General features: G+C 36.7%; 1 protein-coding gene across 2 annotated transcripts in view; it reads right to left on the bottom strand.

Moving 5' to 3' along the window:
• The window catches only part of fam171a2a (family with sequence similarity 171 member A2a), a 42,441-nt gene that overhangs the window by 15,115 nt on the left and 4,124 nt on the right, over nt 1-23,202 (bottom strand). For both annotated transcript variants that reach the window (XM_048210521.1, XM_048210511.1), the window contains exons 2-3: nt 11,238-11,465; nt 3,305-3,397 (exon numbers count right to left, since the gene is read on the bottom strand). In XM_048210521.1, the coding sequence (XP_048066478.1) occupies nt 3,305-3,397; nt 11,238-11,465 (321 nt within the window). The remainder of the gene's footprint in view (nt 1-3,304; nt 3,398-11,237; nt 11,466-23,202) is intronic.

Here is a 23,202-nt window from a genome sequence, read left to right as displayed (position 1 = left end):
CAGACAGATATGCAACACTAATAACCCCTCCTTTTTCAAAAAGCACATTCTACTGGCACTGCCAAAGTTGCCATGGTAATGGGTTTTGAGACATGGAAAAAAAACATGCCAGTGTGAGTTCTGATCTCCCTCTACTTCCCTCAGTAAGCATCATTTTATCCTCTAAGGGAGTATGTACTATAATAGTACACAAATAATACTAAAAATAACGCTTTTACAGTTGTTTGACATTTGAATTAAGTTGTTTATAGACTGATTGCTGACTGTGTTGAAATTCCAGTCAAGTTTATAAATCTTCAGCTGTAGGACAACAACTGTGAAATGATGGCTGACGGTGATATCTCTTTCCAAGGACAAAGTTGTGGCCAATTACATTTTATATACTGTATATTTCATTGGCTGCTAAAATAAAACAAGTTTAAAGAGATAGTTCACCCAAAAATTAAAATTATCCCATGATTTACTTACCCTCAAGCTATCCTAGATGTACATGACTATCTTCTTTCAGAAGAACACAATCAGAGATATATTTAAAAATATCCTTAGTCCTCCAAGGTTTATAATGTTGTGAATGAGGGGCCGTGTTTTGAAGTAAAAAATAATGCATTCATCCATAAAGAAAGTAATCCATACGACTCCAGTGGGTTAATAAAGGCCTTGTGAAGCGAAGGGATGTGTTTTTGTAAGAAAAATATCCATATTTAAAACTTTATAAATTCAAATAACTAGCTTCCGGCGGATGACCGTACGCAGAATGCGCAAGTTGACTTGCGCCAAATGAGTAATCCGCTGAAGCGATGTATGACGCAGGATGTAGGAGTATCATAAGTTTAGACGCCTCTCACGATTCAAACAAATAGGGCTGTGGAACAAACTCAAGCTCCTTTTCTCTTATATCAAAATTCTCCAAAATTTATCTTTAAAAATGATCATTTCAGACTTCTAATCCATGACCGGTGATTTGTTTTGCTCTCTCCTCTGCACCTCTGTGTTCGTCATTACGTTGTGCGTCAGGTCAAAGGATACTCTTCCAACGCAAATTGACTTGCACATTCTGCGTACGGTCGTCCGCCAGAAGCTAGTTATCTGAATTTATAAAGTTTTAAATATGGATATTTTTCTTACAAAAACGCATCACTTTGCTTCAGAAAGCCTTTATTAACCTTCTGGAGTCATATGGATTACTTCTTTTCATGGATGGATGCATTATTTTTTACTTCAAAACACGGCCCCCCATTGACAACCATTATAAACCTTGGATACATCTCCAAATGTGTTCGTCTGAAAGAAGATAGTCGTATACACCTAGGATGACTCGAGGCTGAGTAAATCATGGCATAATTTTCATTTTTGGGTGAACTATCCCTTTAAGCTTTTTTAATTAGATGGAAAGATCTTGAAAAATAAATAAATAAATAAAGCATCTGTGGCCTGCTGCAAATTTTCACAGAAAATTTTCATTAACTCAGTTTCAACATTAGGCCTGTTCACACCGATAAATATAAAGTTAACAAATAAAGATTTCGTTTTAAAATTAATCCAAATTTTAAAAAAGTAGCAGAGTTCAATCCACAACTACAACAATAATGGCATGGATGAGGATATCATTGGAATTGCTTTCAAAACAATTTTTTCCCAGCTGATGAATGATACAAACATTTAAAAGAATCCAATCATAATACACCTGAGTTTAAAGAGCTAAAGCATTTAAAGCAGCAGACAACAAAACTGCAGTGCGCACTTATAAAAATAACAGGTTGCTATCGTGCACTGGTATGGACGCTATTATAGTTATTATTATAGTAATCCTTATATACACCGCTCTTGGTGTGAACGTGCAAGTCAGGAACAAAAATTATACTTTGGTACAGTAACTCATGGACTTTACACTCTTATTAAAATGTCTAAATCAGACTGTGAGGTCTTTTTCTGTGCTGGGCCCAACAAGTTGCCCATTTATCTCTGAAACAGCTTGCAGACACTGATGGTATTCTAGAGCGAGAGCATCTCTTACTGAATGAGAAGAGGGAATGAGAGCAAGCTGTTGGCTTGTCAGCAGAAGTGGGAATGGGAGGACACTGCAACATTTGACTGCATGTAACTATAATCACTGAGCACATCAGGGACCCACACACACAGCTACACAGTCCCTTTATGCACAGAGAGATCGAGCTCATTAAGTTGATAAGGATCAGGCAGAAAGAGCTGTGTCAGGATGCCTACACACACATATACACAGAAAAAAAGAGCGAGGATATGCAGGCCTCTGATATTCAAGTTTGCATGAAACACATTACATCATACTTGAGAGTCCATTGGGTAAAATCACTTCCCACCCAGAAATCATTCAACTAAAAGTCACTTTCCCATAAGCATAATTTGAACCATAACACTACTCATTAAACACCTGACTACACTGCAAAACACACAAACACAGGCAGCAGTTTCTGTAAATCTTCCTTGCGTTGCCAGAGGAAACAACCACCTGCCAAAGCAAATGTGTCATTTGATCATGTCTGTAAATCTTATTGGACGTTTATTGAGCGTGCAACGTGGTGAAATAGCTCGTAGACACTGTGTCCAGTCTCAGTTAAATTGGATCTGCTTATTGGCAGCTCTTGAGATTCGAGACTATAATGTTAGTCTGTTTATTAAACGACCAACTCAGCAGTTCCACACATCTGCACATGTAAACACTGCAGCATGTGTGTGAATCAATGGTGCTGCTTTTGGATCTCAGATTCCAAGCTAACCATGTGGAACACAGCCTGGCTGAGCCACCATAGAGTATCAGTAACCCCATATCACTAAAGCATCAGCCAAACCTGTGCTCGTGTGGGCATCACAGGTTTGAGTTCAAAGGTCTCTCCCTAGTAATTCCCTTTTCATAGTAATATAAATAGAAAAACTGGTGAATTTACTCGAGTTGCGGGTTTTAAAACGCTATGATTAGAGAGATAGTTTACCCATAAATTAAAGTCACTATTTACTTACTCTCATTTCATTCCAAACCTGTATGTAATTCTTTCTTCTGCTAAACACAAAAGAAGATATTGTGCAAAATGTTGAGAACCAAACAACATTTGGAGCCCATTGTGGAGCTTCCATTGTATGTATGAATTAAAAAAACAAAACAAAACACTGGGATATTTCTCAGAATATCTTCTTGTATGTTTCACAGAATAAAGTAATTCATACAGGTTTGGACTGACATAAAGGTGAGCAAACAATGAGAGAATTTTCATTTTTACGTTAAACTAACCCTTTAAAGCAAAAAAAAAAAAGAAAAAAAAAGAGAACTCACCTGGAGAACCCAATAGTAACTGCACAACATCGTCATACAGCAGGAGAGTGGCCGGTCTCTGGGGAAGTAAATATAGACTTACGGAGGCGTATACTGAAACACAAGTGAGAGAGAGAGAAAAAACAGGGATAAGTACACTACCATTCAAAAGTTTGGGGTCAGTAAGTTTTTATTTACATTTTTTTTTTTAAAGATATTAATACTTTTATTCAGCAAGGATGCATTGAATTGTAAAAGTAAATAAGTAAAAAGTAAATACATTTATAATGTTACAAAAGATTTCCATTTCAAATAAATGCTGTTCTTTTGAACTTTCTGTTATTCAAAGAATCATGAAAAAGTACCAGGGTAACACTTTATTTTAGGATCTTTTAACTAATTGCTTATTAGCATGCATATTACTAAAATATTGGCTGTTTATTAGTACATATTAAGCACATATTGATGCCTTATTCTGCATGAACTTATTCTACATTCTGAATCCCACCCAATACCTAAACTTAACAAGTAGCTTACTTACTATTAATAATCGGTAAATTATGAGTTTATTGAGGGAAAAGTTGTAGTTAATAGCAAATACATGTTCCCTATACCAGTACCAGTTTCCACCAAAATAGCAGCACAATGGTTTCCAACATAAGAAATGTTTCTTGAGCAGCAGATCAGCATATTAGAATGATTTCTGAAGGATCATGTGACACTGAAGACTGGAGTAATGATGCTGAAAATTTAGTTTTAACATCACAGGACTAAATATATTCAAATAGAAAACCATTACGGTAATGATTTTTTACAATATTACTGTTTTTTTTAATCAAATTAATCAGTACATATGCAATAAAAAGGACAATATATAATAAGTAAGTTTTACATGTATAAATACTGTGCAATCCACTCTATTCCCCCCCCACACACAAATGTTTATAATTTACATACATAATTAATCGTATGATATATGTAATAAAGTAATTAGCAGACCTTAAAATGGTTCATAATATGCATGTAATATGCATGTCTCGAGTCTTGTGAGAAAGAAAACTGAACACTTTTCATGTTAAATACATTTAAAAAATAAAGTTCATTCTACTACTGCTACATTAGCTTAGCATAACAAACTTCTGCATCTTACTTAGCATTATTTGTATGATATTTGTCCTTCCACATGTCCATACGAATTCAGTTAATCTTCAACTCTCTCATATTCAGGAATAATTTACCCTGGAGAGCACAAAGATTTAGTTTTTCCTGTAGAAGATACAGTAGTTCACCAGATGTAGCTGCTAACTCACAGGTGTGAGACATGACTCAGCATGGTCAAATCCTCAGGTTTGCAACACAGCAGGAAACTGTGATCTCGCTTCAAATGAGCTTTTGATGACACCAAGTAAAGTGTTGACTTCCTGTCAAACACTACCAGACCACCAGCTCTGTTGCCATTCAATGGATCTTTGTTTTGGACCCATATATATTTTGTCCAAAGGACAGACATAAAGATGTAAAAACCAGAGCATTTGACATATTATATTAAGTATGTGAAGCATAAATTGAATATTACCAATTGTCATCCCTGTTAAAAAAAAAACAGCATATGCTGGTTAGGTAGGTTTTGAATCATGGCATCTGGTCATGAGGTGGTTTAAGCTGGTCAAGTGCTTTAACTAGTTCATGACCAACTAAGGACCAGCACAAACCAGCTGCCATGCTTCAAAACATACCTAACCAGCATATGCTGTTTTTTCAACAGGGATGCCAACATTAAATATTTCTTAATATTTAAGTCTTTCTTTCTTGCACTAAAACCCCTTTGCCAACATCTATCTTTGTCAGCTAATCTGAAATGTACCTCACCCTTGAGTGCTCCTCTACGGGCAGGAGGACATAAGCTGGCAGTGCTCCAGAAGACAGTTGCATGCTGGGAGCAGAAATCCTCTGTGTCCATTTCCCATCTGCTATGGCACATTGTAATGTCCCCCTGCCTACACTGACCTCAATGTTTTCCAGTGTTTACTTCATGATTTTATTCAAGATCTTTAATGTAATGAATGCTCACAGGATTATTAGCAAAATAAAAATAAAAAACAGTTTCTATATGGACTGTCTGCTTATATTTATATATGTGAGAATTTCACAGGCCACCAAAACACATTAGGACCCAAATGCATAGTAGAATACATTCAGATTTCCCTGAGGCTGAGGCATCCCTCTGACATCAAGAAAGCTTGTCACTTGCAGGAACAGACTGTACGAAACGTGACACAGGCAATTCGTGCACATTTACACCCATGCAGTTATGCACGCACACACACAGAGCACAGATGCCCTGAACAGAAGGGGTTCTGGTCTTTTTAATATTCTGTTTGGTAGGTATGTGCACAAAATAGAGGGAACGACAACAATACTGCCCACGCTGCATGAGCTAGAAGCTCAGAGAAAAGTGTGTATGAAGAGAGGGAGGGTAATGCGTGTGGTTTCATATTACATCATTTGTAACCTTAGTTACTTTCTGAATCATTGTGACAACACAATACACATTTATACACCCCCCTGGCTCTGATAATACAGAATTCACTCAGAATAATGTATAGAAATGCACAATATCTGTTATCAGCCACCAGAGAGTCATCTAACATTGACTTCGAATTTATCTTTAAAATATTAGATGTAATCTAAATGTAACCTTTGGCAGATGTCAAAGTGAATATTCATTTTTCATACTGTACATATAATGTTGTGATGTATAAATTGACTTGTAGCATTGAAAATTCACATTTTTCATATTTATACATAATAATATGGAATTTTAATATCAAGCATTTATTACTTATATAATTATAAGCTGTTCTGAAGATAGCTGCTGCAAATTGGTGTCAGTGTGAACACCCATTAAATAGATAATTTAATAGTGAACTATTCCTTTAAATGCTTTTGGGGTCACTGCAGATGGCCTCAAGCTAATATTAGCGTGGACTGAAAGCCACAAAACCCAATTTTGATATCATGGGCTCTTTAAAACAAGTAAAATATAATTATTCAGTTAAACCGTAATGGACTAAGAGAGATAGGCCAATGGAGGAAAGAACAAGTGTTCCTGACTTCAATTGATTTAATTTGAGCCGCAAGCAACTGCCTCATCACTCCGTGAGAATGACTCACTCTCTCTCTCCGAGTTTGCGTGACTCACACAGATTATCAAAGTGCTGCGGGGACAGTTAAAACTCCACGACACCATCGTTTTTTTTTTAGAAACCCTTTTTCAGCATGGCTAAGAGACGAGGAAGGGAGGAGGAATGGGGGGGCAGATGGTTTTGGTACCTAACAGATGAGATTTAAAAATTCTAGCTTTCAGAAAGCTGAGTCACATATCATACATAATGGTGACATTACTATAGGGATGTTCAGTATGCAATCTGGAGTTGGAGTACAGACCAATGCATTATCATCATTCAAATGACTCACTTCCACACAGCTTTCACACTGCTGCTAGTCACGTAATCCATCTGCCCTGAATTAAAACAACCATTCAGATGAAAACATGAGTCTGCCAATTAAAAAGGATTTTGTCAACTAGTAAAACTATTATATCCATCACAGGCATGTGCTGTTAGCAAGTAAAAGAACAGAGACTAACATCGTCAAAAAATATGAATCTTTTAAAAATAATATTAACTTATTATATATAATATGTATTAAAGGTGCCCAAGAATGCTTTTTCACAAGATGTAATATAAGTCTAAGGTGTCCCCTGAATGTGTCTGTGAAGTTTCAGCTCAAAATACCCCATAGATTTTTTTTAATTCATTTTTTTAACTGCCTATTTTGGGGCATCATTAACTATGCACTGATTTTTTCAGCGCACCGCCCCTTTAATTCGCGTGCTCCCTGCCAAACGAGCTCTCGATTATATTACAGCACATTTACAAAGTTCACACAGCTAATATAACCCTCAAATGGATCTTTACAAGATGTTCGTCATGCATGCGGCATGCATGCTTCGAATTATGTGAGTAAAGTATTTATTTTGATGTTTATATTTGATTCTCTATGAGTTTGAGGCTGTGCTTCGTGGCTAACGGCTAATGCTACACTGTTGGAGAGATTTATAAAGAATGAAGTTGTGTTTATGAATTATACAGACTGCAAGTGTTTAAAAATGAAAAATAGTGACGGCTCTTGTCTCCGTGAATTCAGTAAGAAACGATGGTAACTTTAACCTCATTTAACAGTACATTAGCAACATGCTAACGAAACATTTAGAAAGACAATTTACAAATATCACTAAAAATATCATGTTATCATGAATCATGTCAGTTATTATTGCTCCATCTGCCATTTTTGCTGTTGTTCTTGCTTACCTAGTCTGTTGATTCACCTGTGCACAGATCCAGACGTTACTGGCTGCGCTTGTCTAATGCCTTTCATAATGTTGGGAACATGGGCTGGCATATGCAAATATTGGGGGCGTACACCCTGACTGTTACGTAACAGTCGGTGTTATGTTGAGATCCGCCTGTTCTTCGGAGGTCTTTTAAACAAATGAGATTTATATAAGAAAGAGAAAGCAATGGAGTTTGAGACTCACTGTATGTCATTTCCATGTACTGAACTCTTGTTATTCAACTATGCCGAGGTAAATTCAAATTTTGAATCTAGGGCACCTTTAATAATATATATTATTATTATTTTTTTTAAATATATTATACAGACAAAATGGCCAGCTGCTTCAACTGCCCTCCCACCAAATGCTGGCATAATGTATCCTGATCTTCAAGCAGAAGGAACTGGATGAAATCAACCCACATTCTGACTTGTGATTGTGTCGGGAATTAAACCACACCATGTTCGTTCAGAGGAGAACTGGCTTTCCGGCTGAGCCTGTTTCTCCCAAGGATTGTCACAAATGGTGTTTGGGTTCCTTGCCACTGTTGCTTTTTGACTTGCTTAGTTGGGGACACTTAATATTCAGCAATATTATTGATTTAACGGCACTGACACTATTGGATGAGAACTGAACAGAGCTGGATAATGCAACACAGGCTCATTGGAAAAACGTACCTTTTGTCAACATTTTTGCAAAACGCAAAATACGTAACCAATACGTACATATCACTGCAGTTTCTAACAGAAATGAACACTAGAGGCAGTAAAACTACAAGCACTTTTAATCATTTTCACACACAATTATGATTACGGGGCAGATTATGGATTAATAAAGACTTGTTTTCACGTGGCTCCTTGCACAATTATGTTATGACCTCAAAACACGTTTTACCATAGTGCATGATTTGTAAACGCATATGTTTTGAAGTTTGCATCGCTTGGTACAGCTGGTACAGAATTGTACATGTGATGTGAAGAGCACAAGTACGAATCCCGTGAAAGACGACGAGTCACGGTAAAAGAGCTCAAAGACAAGAGTTCAAAAACAAGCTAAAATGCCATGGTTATGATTGTGTTTTCATGTCACATTTGCTTTTAACCCTTTCGGTTAGGTTTAGGGTTTAGTATAGGTGTAAGTTATTAAACGTGATGGAGCATTAAGCTTTTAGCACCACTCACCGGACATTTCAAGTCAGAAATGCGGTGATACGTACAACTCCAACGTAATAAAATGTTGCCATATTCACGTTCATCTTTTCCAAAAACAAAAAAACAAACAAACAAAAAAACCTAAATATGCTTTTAGCGCCACTCATTGGACATTTCACTTTGAAACTGTCATAAAATGTGCACAATGCAACGTATTTTGCGTTTCACAAAATGACACAGGTACGTTTTTCTAATGAGCCTGGGTTGGGATAATGACATTAATGTTTTCTCCAGAGCCGCTTTATAGATAAATTGATCTCATTCCATAATCCATAATTGATGAACTTTACAGTTATTGAACTGAACTGAATCAACACTATTGTTTAGAGCTGCTTTACAGCAACATTGAATTCTGTTTGCATTATTGAATCATTATTTTATGGTTTATCACTGTAAAGCTGCATTGAAACAATCTGTATTGTAGAAAGTGCCATATAAATAAAGGTGACTTGACTGACAAAATGGCGGGGAATGAGTTGTCCTTCTGGCCTGCATGCAAAAACTAACACACAGTAGGACCAGAGTAGTCTGATTTGAATATTGTTTTAAATATTTAAAATATTATACAGGCAAAATGGCGGGAAACGAGTAGTCTTTCTGGCTTGCATGCAAAAACAAACACACAGCATGCCTAGGGTAGTTGAACGATAATAACAAAATATACCTAAATTAATCTGAATTCAAAAATTAAAATTAATCAAGAGCTTGTAGGAAAATCTCTTTCAATACCTAACTCTACTTACCAATTTGTTCTACTGTGAGTAATGACACAAGGATCATTTTGCATGGTTGGTTGGTCTTGCCAACAAAATAATATAGAATGCATCATAAATATTTAATATCACTCAGACTTTGGGCATAGTATCTTATTCTCTAATTGATTCCTGTAAATTGATCTTTATAGTATAAACTTTGTCTAATGGCAAAGCGACTGTGTCCTCACAAATTCAATTCAAAAACTTCCTTTCTTCCTCAACTTCATTTCATCTACACATTCTGTCGTCCACATTTTTGACAGCATCTCCTAATTTGGTGTGACTCAATGGGAATGTGTGTAATGCCCCCCCCAAGAGGCTAATGTCATACTAAAGATGCCTTCATCCACCAGCCCGGCAGGTCTGGCACGACATGGAGCCACATTTGCTGGCTGCCTCCATATATGTAACTCCTCTGGCTAAGTGGCTTCCAGCTGCTCGTACAGACAGCTTTATGCCGAAATACATGATTTCACTGCCTCCCCTCCCCAGAGGTCTGACCGCATAACTGGGTGGGGTTTGGGTGGAGAGAGGGGCAGAGGAGAGCATGCTGTTGTGCAAATAGAATTAAGCCAATCGTAGAGCGAGAGAGTCAAAAGAGGACACGACCGTCTGAGGCCCGACTCCGAGCAGCTGCTAGGTATCACAACGCGGGCCGGCACGCTCCACACCCCAGTGAGTGTTGTTTAACATTCCTGTCCATTTGTGTGCAAAACTCCATCTGGATTACAGATCTAGATGGTTCATCTAAATAATAGGATGTAGCCAACAGATCACAAATCACTCATCAGATTCAGAAAGTTCACTGAGGCCATGAGCAAAACATCACCATGTTGGCAGTTCCACTCGAAACGGCAATGCAATGGCTAATACACTAATAATATGTTTACCTAAAATGCATTTAAGATGCTTTGAATACAAGTAAATATGCAATATAAATCAGGGTGGGGTTGATTTATATTAATTTTTGTGTTTTGTGTCTCTTTCCAATGTCACTCAGAGTGACAGAAACCTAATCTTGATGCATTTTTTTTTCTACAATTGTATGTTAATAATTTTCAGCCAAGTATAGGCTATAGCTTAAAAACATCTAATAGGCCGCATTCACACTAATGTCCAGCTCTATTTTGATACATCAGATGTTTGTCCGGTCTGTCTAATCCCTTAAGACATAACTGACTGTTTACATTAATTTCAAGTCATGAAAGCACTTTGGGAAGCAAGTGCATTCTGAGGATAAAGAAACAAAGTCAGAAAATTTCAGAATCAATTCAGAATTGTTGAAGAGAGAATCGCAATGCATTGGAGAAACATGTTTTTTTTTCTTTCACCCTTAATCTAGATAGAAGCCAGGAACCTTTTAATCTACAGTCAAATGCTTAAACTATATCCCACATTTTTAATAAGGGATTAACATGATTCCAGAGAAGCCCATAAACACTAACTGGTCTTGCTCTAGCAGTTTTGACGGGAAGTCCAGTTAATGCGCGTGAATTTCAGAATGAAATTGAATACTCCATTTCTAATAATAATCTGCAGGCTTTCCCTGACACAATTTAGAAAAAAGTTACAATCATACAGCAAGTACTCACGTGGGATGCGGCTGGCATGCCAGGGTGCTGAGTTTGTGACAAATCCATGCTTTGATGCTGTGACGATGACCCACGTTCCTGGCCGGTACAGGAATGTAAGTGTGACAATCCCATCTCCCCCAGCAAGGCTGGATGCTAAGATGGTCTGGTTTCCACACACCTGAACTCTGGATTCCTTTAGGGGTGACAGGTCGCTGTTGTCGAAGACCTGGACTTTAATCAGCACCTCTGTGAAAACAAGAATTAAAGGCTTTTAAAAGAGGACATATTATGCTTTTTTATGTTTTCAACTTTCTTTAGAGCGTAATGTTGCTGTTTACGCATAAAAAAAAGTCTTTGCTAGTCACTCCAAAGGGAATTATTCTCTATATCAGTAAGCACTTGTTGAGTTGTGTTAGTGTGTTGTTGCCATGTGAAACTCGCGGGGTGCGACAATTTCAAAACACGCTCGAAGCAGTTGACCAATCACAACACACTAGTCCAGCCGACCAATCATAGCACACTGTGCTTTTTGGAAGGAGGGGCTTCATAGAGACTGGAACTAAACCATGTTGCTGACAGACTGGGAAGAAAGGTGCTTTAAAATAATGTTTTTTTTTAAACATTCAAGCATGAAAACCTAATGTTGTAGACCCCAAAAACAAAATCAAAACTCTTTTAGCAAATATTAAATCATTTTAATACAGTACGTTCAGAACTGACATGTACCGACCAGGGTTATTATCATTTACTAAAACAAACCATAAACAAATTTTCATTACTTGAAATAAAATAAACATTATCTGAAACAAAATAAAATTTAAAAAAATTTAAAACGAGAAATGTTGCCATGGCAACTAGCTGAAATGAAACATTTAAGTTCTAAAATAAGTACTAAGTACTAAAATAACAAACTAAAAATAAAAACAAGAAAAAAAACTAATAAAAAACACATAAAATTACTAAAACTAAATGAACAGAAATATATATATATATATATATATATATATATATATATATATATATATATATATATATATATATATATATATATATATATATATTATACACAGTACAGTCCAAAAGTTTGGAACCACTAAGATTTTTAATGTTTTTAAAAGAAGTTTCGTCTGCTCACCAAGGCTGCATTTATTTAATTAAAAATACAGTAAAAAACAGTAATATTGTGAAATATTATTACAATTTAAAATAACTGTTTTCTATTTGAATATATTTCACAAAGTAATTTATTGCTGTGATGGCAAAGCTGAATTTTCAGCATCATTACTCCAGTCTTCAGTGTCACATGATCCTTCAGAAATCATTCTAATATGCTGATCTGCTGCTCAAGAAACATTTAATGTGTACAATTGTACAAAATATTTGTGTACAATATTTTTTTTCAGGATTATTTGATGAATAGAAAGTTCAAAAGAACAGTGTTTATCTGAAATCTAATCTTTTGTAACATTATAAATGTCTTTACTGCCACTTTTGATTGATTTAATGCATCCTTGCTGAATAAAAGTATTCATTTCTTTAATTTCTTTTCAAAAAAATAAAAATAAAAATTCTTACTGACCCCAAACTTTTGAACGGTAGTGTATAATGCTACAGAAGCTTTGTATTTCAGATAAATGCTGTTCTTTTGAACTTTCTATTCATCAAGGAATCCTGAAAAAAAAAAGTACACAACTGTTTTCAACATTGAAAATAATCATAAATGTTTATTGAGCAGCAAATCAGCATATTAGAATGATTTCTGAAGGATCATGTGACACTGAAGACTGGAGTAATGATGCTGAAAATTCAGCTTTGCATCACAGGAATAAATCACTTAGTCAAATATATTTAAATAGTAAACAGTTATTTTAAATTGTAATAATATTTCACAATATTACTGTTTTTTACTGTATTTTTAATTAAATAAATGTAGCCTTGGTGAGCAGACGAAACTTCTTTTAAAAACATTAAAAATCTTAGTGGTTCCAAACTTTTGGACTGTACTGTATATACTGTATATATATATATATATATACAGCCAGTTTTACATGTTAGTTTAGTTAGACCATCTTTTCCTGTCTAAATGATCAATAAGTGGACCAGACTTTGTGCCAAAAGCTATACAAAACTACATCCGTGTATGGTACTAAAATTTAGTCAAGTCTCATTCAACAACACATTTGCTAAGAGTTTATCTTAGAACCTCTAGCCCCAATGGCCTACACTGAACAAATGACATGACTATGTTTAGAAGTGTCTGTCCTGGTCCGACACGTTAAGTACTCTGGTTTGTTTACATTGAAGACCCAAAAGCATGGAGTGCAGTTGAGTCTCTTGCAGTGAGCCAAACTGTCTGCCACCATGTTCGATTGACGCTGGGCAAATGCAGCAAAGCTGTCTGGTTTAGTTCCTGGACATGTGCTTACTGTTCGAAATGTGTGACCTGGTTCATCCCCCCAGAACTTTTACAAGGGCACATTTAGAGACATGTAAACAGGCCATGAAGAAAGCAAGCCATGTTTTTTGGGGATCTGGGTAGACAAGGTTCCTTCTGGATTCATGAAGTTATAAATATTGTAATTACATTAAAATACAGTTTTTAAATGTAGTTTTTTTTTCTTCAGCAAAATATATTTATATTGCATTAACTTTTTTACTTTAAAAATTGTTTTTCAACCATAACCGCATACCAATGTTTACTTTGCGTTCTGTTCACGCATGCATGCTGTAGAGTCCTTCAGAACCTCTCGTTCTTTTGATTCTAAATGGGTCAATTGATGCATGTTACCATGGATACTAGGAGATGTCAGCAGGCTAACTGTGGGAAAAAATGGGTCCCTGCATTTCCTGGCGAGGGGATACAAGTTCGGTTCAGAAAATAAGATCCTTTGAATCAGTCATGAGCTGTAGATCTAATCGCACACCACTGATTGGTGCGGGCGATATATCTAAATTGTTGATACCATTGAAATTTCATAATTACTGTCACCAATTTCAATATCACAAAAATAGTCTAATACTAGCCTAAATAAAAAAACAATATTACTGAAGACGTAAACAATCAGTGATAAAATAAGAACAAATAAACTAATGACAATCAATAGACTACAACAGATACCAGTACTACATAAATTGTCTAAAGTAATCAAATGTACCAAAAAAAAAAAAAAAAAAAACACTGCATAGTCTTCACTGTCTATTAAATATATGTTTATTCTTATTAAAGGTAATAAAAAAGAGAGATTTTCTTTCTTTTGTTGTTTGATTAACATTAAAGGTGCAATGAGTGATTCTCTACAGAAACATTTTTTGTTATACTGGTCGAAAGTCTTCTCACATCTTGACAGCAATCACTATGTTAAACGATCTAAATGTATTTTTATATAGAAATATCATCTGTTGAAGGTGTAGGACCATAACATTTTCATCCAATCATTATATTTGGTGCAAATGAAATGTTGTTTACATTTATTGTTATGTGATTTGAGACATGCCGTCTCTACTGACACTTTGCCGAAAGCAGCTGTGTGTGTCTCTTCATGAGTTTAGGAGGAGGCGTGGCTTTGGGCTCTGAGGGGATGGTGGGATGTTATGATTTGAAAGCTAGCTTGGTTTTACTAGCCACTCTGAAAATGTCCTATTGCACCTGTAATGACAAAGACGACAGCAGGTTTATTAGGCTGCTGTCACTTCAAGAATGAATGCATGGATCCAATATACTGATACACATGCGATTTCTTTCTTAACTGTTTATGTTCACTTATAATGACTGTGTTTATGAGGATAATTGCAAAGATTGGCATTTTGACACATAGCTGTGTGTATTTGACCATTCCAACCAACTAAGGTGGCAAAAAGTACTCAGTTCAGTACTCATGTGCTGTATCATATGCGCGCTTCTCTCAGGTAGTCCTCAGAAACACCTCAGACAGCGCGAGCATATACCGAAACGAATTCCCTTTCACTGCTTTTTCACACTTGAAAGGTTAAAATCACTTGTTTTTAAACCACAAGGCTTAAAAAAGCATTCAAATGACAAGGTTTTGTTGCAGCATGGCAACTTTATAAGAGCGTAACTGCGATAGAGATGATAGTCCAACATCTACACTACCAGTTGACAAATTTCTACTGGTAATCGTGTCTACCAGTATGTAGCCCAACCCTACTTGTCATCAATATATAAAAACACACACAAATTCATATTTTTTGTCAATTTTTAAAATAAAACCACACATTATTAAAACCATTAGACTCTTTAACTGAAAAAGGAATCAAGTTTTATGTTTGTCTATACACATCCTTAAAGAGATAGTGACATGCTTAATATATTATTACATTAAATATATATATTTTTTATATTACACATGTATGATTCCTCAGAGGAACATTAACAGAGCTGAAAAGGCTTTTAAAAACAAAATTTAAAGAATCTTCACTTCCACTTAGCCACAAGGATTTCCTGTACACAATTCCACTTCCTGTCTATTGTTTGAGTCGAAGTGCAAGGCGCAAATAATCCAGGAAACTTTTCTGCGACATAAAAGTTCTCAGCCTCAGCGGAAAAATGAACTCACAGAAAAACTTATTTTACTACAATTAAATGTAAATGTTAGCAAATATAAGTATTTGTCCGCCTTTAGAGTGGAAGGTGAAAATGAACGCTACATTTTTCTACTCTTTCCATGTTTAGATCTGTTCATTTTGACAGTCTCTTTAAAACAAACAGCACTTCATTATTTGCTTGTATTAGGGAATGAAATCTCTTCCACTCACACACTGGCCGTCAGCGTTTCGCTGCAGGCTGTGTGTCTGTTATAGGCAGCTGATGAGACTGCATGGAGACCACAGCACTCTGAAGTACTAATGGACATTTGCCAGCAGTTTGCAAAGTCTCACTTCTGGATGATAAACATTTTCAACAACAACAAACATTTGTACCCTTTTGAAATGTCTTCTAGTACCACTTAACAGACCATAAACATCTTAAATGGCACAATTATCAACATATACCAATGTTTTTTTAACCCTTTTTATCTCTAGTTTTGTATTGGAAAGCCTTATTGTTCGGGCAAGTGTTTCGCCAAAATTAAAATGGGAAAAGATGGTCAAGTTGGGAAGTCCAAAAAACAAATTTCTGCTTGATATCTCCAGAAATGCAGGTTAACCCCATGGAGAAATGGTGTAATTAAAGGATTAGTTCACTTTCAAATGAAAATTACCCCAAACTTTACTCACCCTCAAGCCATCCTAGGTATATATAACTAGCTAGCTTCCGCCAGACCGCCTTTCATATTTAACTTACAGAAAAAGCGTTTTTTTTTTTTTTTTTTGTAATTTGAATACGGAAGGCATAAGACGTAGTGTAAGCATTTTAAACTGCGAGAGGCGTTACACTTTCTTCATAAGTTTACGGAAGGTGGTCTGGCTTGTTAAATGTGGATATTTTTCTCTTCACTTCAGAAGGCCTTTATTACCCCCCCGGAGATGTGTGGAGTATGTTTATAATAGATAGATGCACTTTCTTCAGCTCATACTCATCGGTCCCGTGCGCTGCCATTATAAAGCTTGGATGCGTCAGGATATTTATTAATATAAACCTCGATTGTGTTCATCAGAAAGAAGAGTCATATGAGTGAGTAAATCTTGGGGTAATTTTCATTTTAAAGTGAACTAATCCTTTAACTGGTTAAGAGGTGGTCCTGGTGTCACCAATGGCTCCAGACCAGCTGGTTGTTTTTTCAGGCAGGCAGATGATGTGTTAATAGCCAAGCAGGAATGTCTACCTGTCAGGAGCCCCGTTTGCCAAAACCACTGAGTTTCACTGGGATGCTTGCAAAGTCTGTAGCCATATCCTTACTGTGAGGGCTGAATAAACAGCACATTTCAGTGCTAAAACACAGACAGTGATGTATTTGTGATGGCAGGGTCCAAAATGAACACAGCAACAAATGCAAGTAAAGATTTGGCCAGAATACATCATTTATGTTATATTTTACTGTTGCTGAAGTGATGTGCACAACTCAATTTAAAGTGTCCACATAAGCCACCAAAAACAGAAATATTAGAAAAAAATCATGACGTGTCTTATGATTTTGTGAATGATGATGTGGCCACTGACACAATGTTCTGCGCTATAAGAGAAAATGTTTACATGAGAATGAAAATATATAAAGTAATTAAAAAAGTATATACGCAAAGGCGTAGATTTGGTTTCAACTTTGGGGGGGTTGAACGTTGGTATGGTTGTATTGTATTGGGGGGGTTGTAACTGATGGCTTTGAATATTGCCCCTGTATATACGTAATTAATTATCTCATGAATTGTATTTTTATTTTCAAAATAAAAATATAAAAACAACATTTTAAAATCATAAAAAAAATATATAAATAGAATTACTAAAAAAAAACAAAAAAAAACACACACACACACACACACACACACACACAGTGGCCATTAAGCAATATTTATGGCGAGTAAATTTTCAACTGACATTGGCCGGTCTGGCAAAAAGTTGCCCTCATTGTGTTATAAAGAGCAAACTCTCATCTCCCTATCTGTATAAGACAGTTTGGAGAGTCCTGAGTACAGAACATCTCATATATCATTCCCAAAAGCCTCACCCTTTTCCCAAGCACCAGCTGGATGATGTCCTTAGCCCAGGAAAACAGTCACTCAGGTCCTGCTCAGCAGGACAAAACGTTATGCAATAGTTAGACAAAAAACATCTAACAGAAAACATACTCATATTTGTTCTTTGCTAAAATTAGAGCACATCCACTCTTCATGTGATAACACTTTGAGATGCATGTGGTCCCTGTCTCCTTCAGGCAACCTCATGAGATGCTTATAAACCATGGATTCTGGAGCTTCTGCAGATATTTTCAGCATGCATGTTGGTTGCTATGTGAGGAAAATAACCAAGCAGCTAGGGGAGAACACCGCTAAGATCCATGAAAAAACCCAATGTAAGATTAGATAGCTCAAGGTCTGACTTGTGACTTGGTACACATTTAGCTTGTACGCTCTGGCATCTTTACAGATTTAAAGGGCTGCAAAAACAAACCAGTCATCCAGAGTGCAAGATTTTGCTGGAAGGGAAAAAATAATCTTCCAAGGGCTCTAAAGGTGTTGATACAACCCCGGGGAGGAAAAGCACAGCAGAAATGTGTTGACTCAGCTCTAATGAACCCATTGTTGCTGAGGGAATTTATAGACTTCTGCTCTGCTTGATGAGAGGAAATGTTTGAAATGTCGAGCCTGAAATTCACAAAACTGCTTGCTTCATCTGTCAATGGTAGGCACTTACAAAAGAAGTGATTTAAAGGATTTAAAGACAATTTATCAAGAACAAAAAAGCTTCAGCAGAACCTATCATGAATAAAAACAAAAACAGGCTTTACATTTGGAACCAAGTACAAAATTTAAAATGACTTTTAACAGATAATGTATGATTAACTAGAACATGAATGTTTATATGTTGTGCATATGAGGTTAATACAGGCCTTTTAAACACAACTGTAACATGATTGAAACATTCCTCTTTTCATAACTACATTTTATTTATTTACACTGAATGAGCTGCCAAACAGTAACTGTAACAGTCTGCTAAGAATACTGCATGACGAAAAAGGATTACAAGCAAAATTAGGAACCCTTTCTAAAGCCTAATCCAGATTACTGTTTCAAAACATCACTAAACTCATATTAGACACAATACTGCAAAACTGAGCAAAAACACAGATTTAACATAATAAACAAGCTGCTGCGCCAAAAGACGTTGGCTGTAGTGTGTTTTATGGGCAATGGGCCTTTTTGGGTTTAACATAGATGATGTAATCTCCAATTTTTCATGCATTTTTCCCTACAGCTTTTTACGCCCACCAGTCAAAATTGTGATGATGTGAAGCAGGATCTCCTCAAAGGTCAGGTTTACAGGGGCTCTGCTGCTGATAAATCTGCCGTTTCCTCTAAGCATGAGGGTGTCTGGTGTCAACAAAGAAATTCCTACCTTTGAACAGCTGCCTGGGGAGTTCATGGTGGGCTGATGGCCAGACGCACACTCCTTAAAGTTGTTATGGCCCGTGTAAACCAGAAAATCCAGCCAAGCTATTCTGTACCCTTCCGCCCACGAACAGTCCCAGCTATAAAGAGCCTTAAATAAAAGATCTGCTGTCAAAGCACATGACATCACCTTAGAAAGACCTTTCTATGACCTGCCAAAGCAGGTGCTTTAAATTTGCAAAATCACAGAAGATAACTCAATTCACTTCACTTCACTTCATATCTGTCTCTAATAGTGGTTAATGGAACCATTTCAATACAAGTTAAACTCTATCGACAACATCTGTTGATTACCACAATTTTTTTTTAACTCTTTCTTTGCTATTTGACAGAATTTTTCATAATTTATGGCACAAAGCTTCCCCGCCATTGACAGAATTTTCCGGCAATCCATGTTTTCACTGTTATCCGGTAGGGGACCCTATTAGGCATCTTCTGAAATAGTACAGAATCTCCAGATCAAAACACAGGCATAGAAGAAGAAACAAGCGTCAAGCGATATAAACATTCCTTATGGACTTGTAAAATAAAGCAATCATCAAACATTAAACAGCATAGAAATCAAAACTGCCTAATGTTACTGAACAAAATGTTGACCCATGAAGAGGTATAAGGACTGCGCACGCTTTGGAGGTGTTGATGGAATCAACCTACTCCATGTAGTCTTTGACAAAAACATGATTATTTCAGCTTTTTGTTCAAAATATAGCTTTTTGTAAATTTAACTTAGCCACATTCAAATGTATTGATAAAAAAAGAATGCATGAAGCTAGAATAAAATGTTTAGTTTGTTTTAGGGATGTCCAGATCCGATCGGAATCGGACGTTACCTCCCGATCAGGACTCAGATATATATGTATTAGGGGTGCAACGGTTCTCAGTAAAAAATCGAACCCTACGGTTCTCCACTTACGGTTCGGTACGCACTTGCACCGCGGTCCATCTCGAATGACGAAGCATCTATTGGTTAATATGGTTTGTTTAAAATAGCAACGTGGAAAACAGACAGACAGAGTTCAAATAATGTATGTTTCAGTCGATGGATGCGCAAAACGTTACAACAACGATAATCAGAAAGCGTGGACAAAACAGTCACTCTTTGTAAACTGTTAACTGCGAGTGCCGTATGCTCTAATGTCCAGTCATTTACGCCGTCATCACCTGGGTGTTGATACAGGTGAGACCTGAACAGCACATGTTGCTGTCTGTGTTTAAACTAACCCATTTAAGCCTTGCTGATTTAAACCTTCAAGAACAAGACGCGAAAGAGAGCTTGCGCACTGTGAGAAGATTTGTGTGCGCTCATCCAAAGCGCGCACACGCTTATTTCAGTCAGCGCGCAAATACTGAGTTCTCTTTCAAGTCTTGCGCTTCAGCAGACAAATTCATACAAAAATTATGTCAACATGCCCGTCTTAGCGAGTATCCTAGCAAACATAGTCGGTTATGTCTTAAGTGAATGTATATTAGTCGAGAAAGACAGCGCATGTGTAACAGTATATGTCCTGGATCGTGCATGTCTTATAGGGGGAAAAAACTATTCCTGCTGCCTGTTTTTAATGTTAAATCAAACAACAAATAACAAAGACGTCACTCACTGCTCTTGACTGAGTAGTTTTTGTAACTTCAATAATGATTAATCTTTATTTATTTTATACAGTAAAGATAATATGCAGTGATATTTTATATTTGATTACTTTATCCATTTTCTGTACGTGAAAACGATTGTTAGATTCCTGAAAAACCTGAAAAGCACTGTTCCTGGATCTGTTTTTTTCGCTCTTCTTTATTCTTTTTCATGTATTATAGAAGTATCGGATCGGGACTCGGTATCGGTAGATACTCAAAATCAAATGACTCGGACTCGGACTCGAGGGCAAAAAAACGTGATCGGGACATCCCTAGTTTGTTTGCTTAAAAGCAGAGGCTCTGTTCTTTCTTTTGATATATTGCATGTTCAAATATTATCATACAACAAAATATTCTGGGGGCCATGAAAGTTTTGTGAAAATGAACAAAAATGCTGGTGCTGGCTGGCTGGATGGCTTCAATAAAACATACCATTGATTAGCAACATTATTGCTCACAGTAGCTCTGTCTTATCATTAAAAATCAATTCCCCTGAAGAGAAAATGAATGGGATGTATACTTCTGGAACCTGGCTGCACTCTATTATAAACTGATCTGTATTTGAAACCATGACTGATTTGATTTCACTGGAGCTTCATAAAGTCATACAAGTTTCAATGACATCTAATAAAAGAGGCACAATGCAGCGATTGTGTCCCAAATAAAAGCATAGAGTGGCAAGCCGGGGCAGCACTCAAACAAGTTCTGTCATGGTAACACTCGTCTTTGCATGAGTGGAGGATGTAAAACCACCTTAAGAATCTATTGGAAGTTCTATTGGAAGTTGACAATGCAATGAATTACTATGTGGCGACTGGACAGTATCCTACAAAATCATGAACACAAGACAAAAGGGAAGAGCAAGACAACTTTTATGTAACGTTTATGAAAACACCCCAATTCTGACTTGAATATGAGCCCAAGACTATTATAAGAGGAACAGTACAACGGTTTTTCAAACTGTGCAAAATGGGCAGGGTCAACACCTGCCTAAAGGCAAAGAAGGATGCACTAAAATCTCCAGCAGTCAGTTTGCATTAGTGTCTTGGCTGGCCTTCCCTTGCCAGGCCTTTGTCCTGAATCAGAGGTGGCGGCTCTAGGTGTCAGCTTGATTAGGACAGTGATGTGCATGCCGTGCCACTGCAAAAACCCATCAGGATAACAATATTTCACGCTCTGGTAGATGCTTTACAGCGTGTCAGTAACATCTGATGCCTCAATGTGATTCACACAACCAAAACTCAACCTTTTAGCACATAACAGCAAATCTGCGCTGTTTAAAGGGGACCTACTATGCCCCATTTTACAAGATATAAAATAAGTCTCTGATGTGTCCAGAGTGTGTATGTGAAGTTTTAGCTCAAAATACCCCACAGATAAATTTTTATAGCATGTTAAAATTGCCACTTTTTGGGGTTGAGCAAAAACACGCCATTTCAGTGTGTGCCCTTTAAATGCAAATGAGCTGCTGTGCTCAGCCTAAGAGGGCGGAGCTTCAAGAGCTCGTTCTCCGGTGTCAGGAGTCAGTCAGGATGCACTATAATGTCAGAAACTGCGAATATATGCTGCATGGAGACAGGACAGGTATAGTTTAGTTTCATTGCGGTTATAACTTAAATTGTCTTGTTTTTATCCACTATATTAGTACAAGCCTGTTGTACCGGACCCCGTTCGACTTTACCGATGAGTTTTATGAGGTTTATTGTACTTCACTCCCTTGCATTATCATCAACATACATAGCAAAGTACACAGAAACACTCTTTACAACTAGCAGTAAACAAATATATAAAGACCTTATGCCTTTTCGGGTGGTGTTTAATAAACTGGTATACTTTATATCTGTAAATCAACTGTAATAAAGTGCTCTCCCCTTCATTACTGCCGTATCCAGAATAACTCTGGAAACTGTAAGCTGGATCACGAACAGTTTACTGATCTATCCTTGAGTAACAAATTTTTAGCACAACCTCTGTTTTGTATTGTCCCTTTGTATTGACATTTGTTCACAAAGAAGTCTGGTGTGAAATTATTTGTGCAGACTTAAACAAATTTCATTAGAGTTGAGGAAGCATTTTCTTCCAAAACAAAATTAATCCACCTCATCTTCAGCGGATTTCAGGAGTAAATGGAGAGAGCTATGTGGATTAATCCATCCAGCTACAGAACACCTAAAACACTAGGGAGACGTTCTCATCAGTGCAGCAATGGGGGACTGTGTACAACTCGCTATGAACTCGCTCAGGGCGGTTCTATGTTAAAACGGCATTGCATAATAGGTCCCCTTTAAAGAGA

The sequence above is a fragment of the Megalobrama amblycephala genome, linkage group LG1, assembly GCF_018812025.1.
Source record: "Megalobrama amblycephala isolate DHTTF-2021 linkage group LG1, ASM1881202v1, whole genome shotgun sequence".
Lineage (NCBI taxonomy): Eukaryota > Metazoa > Chordata > Actinopteri > Cypriniformes > Xenocyprididae > Megalobrama > Megalobrama amblycephala.
The sequence above is the reverse complement of the archived record's forward strand: the minus strand, read 5'-3'. Positions and strand labels throughout refer to the sequence as shown.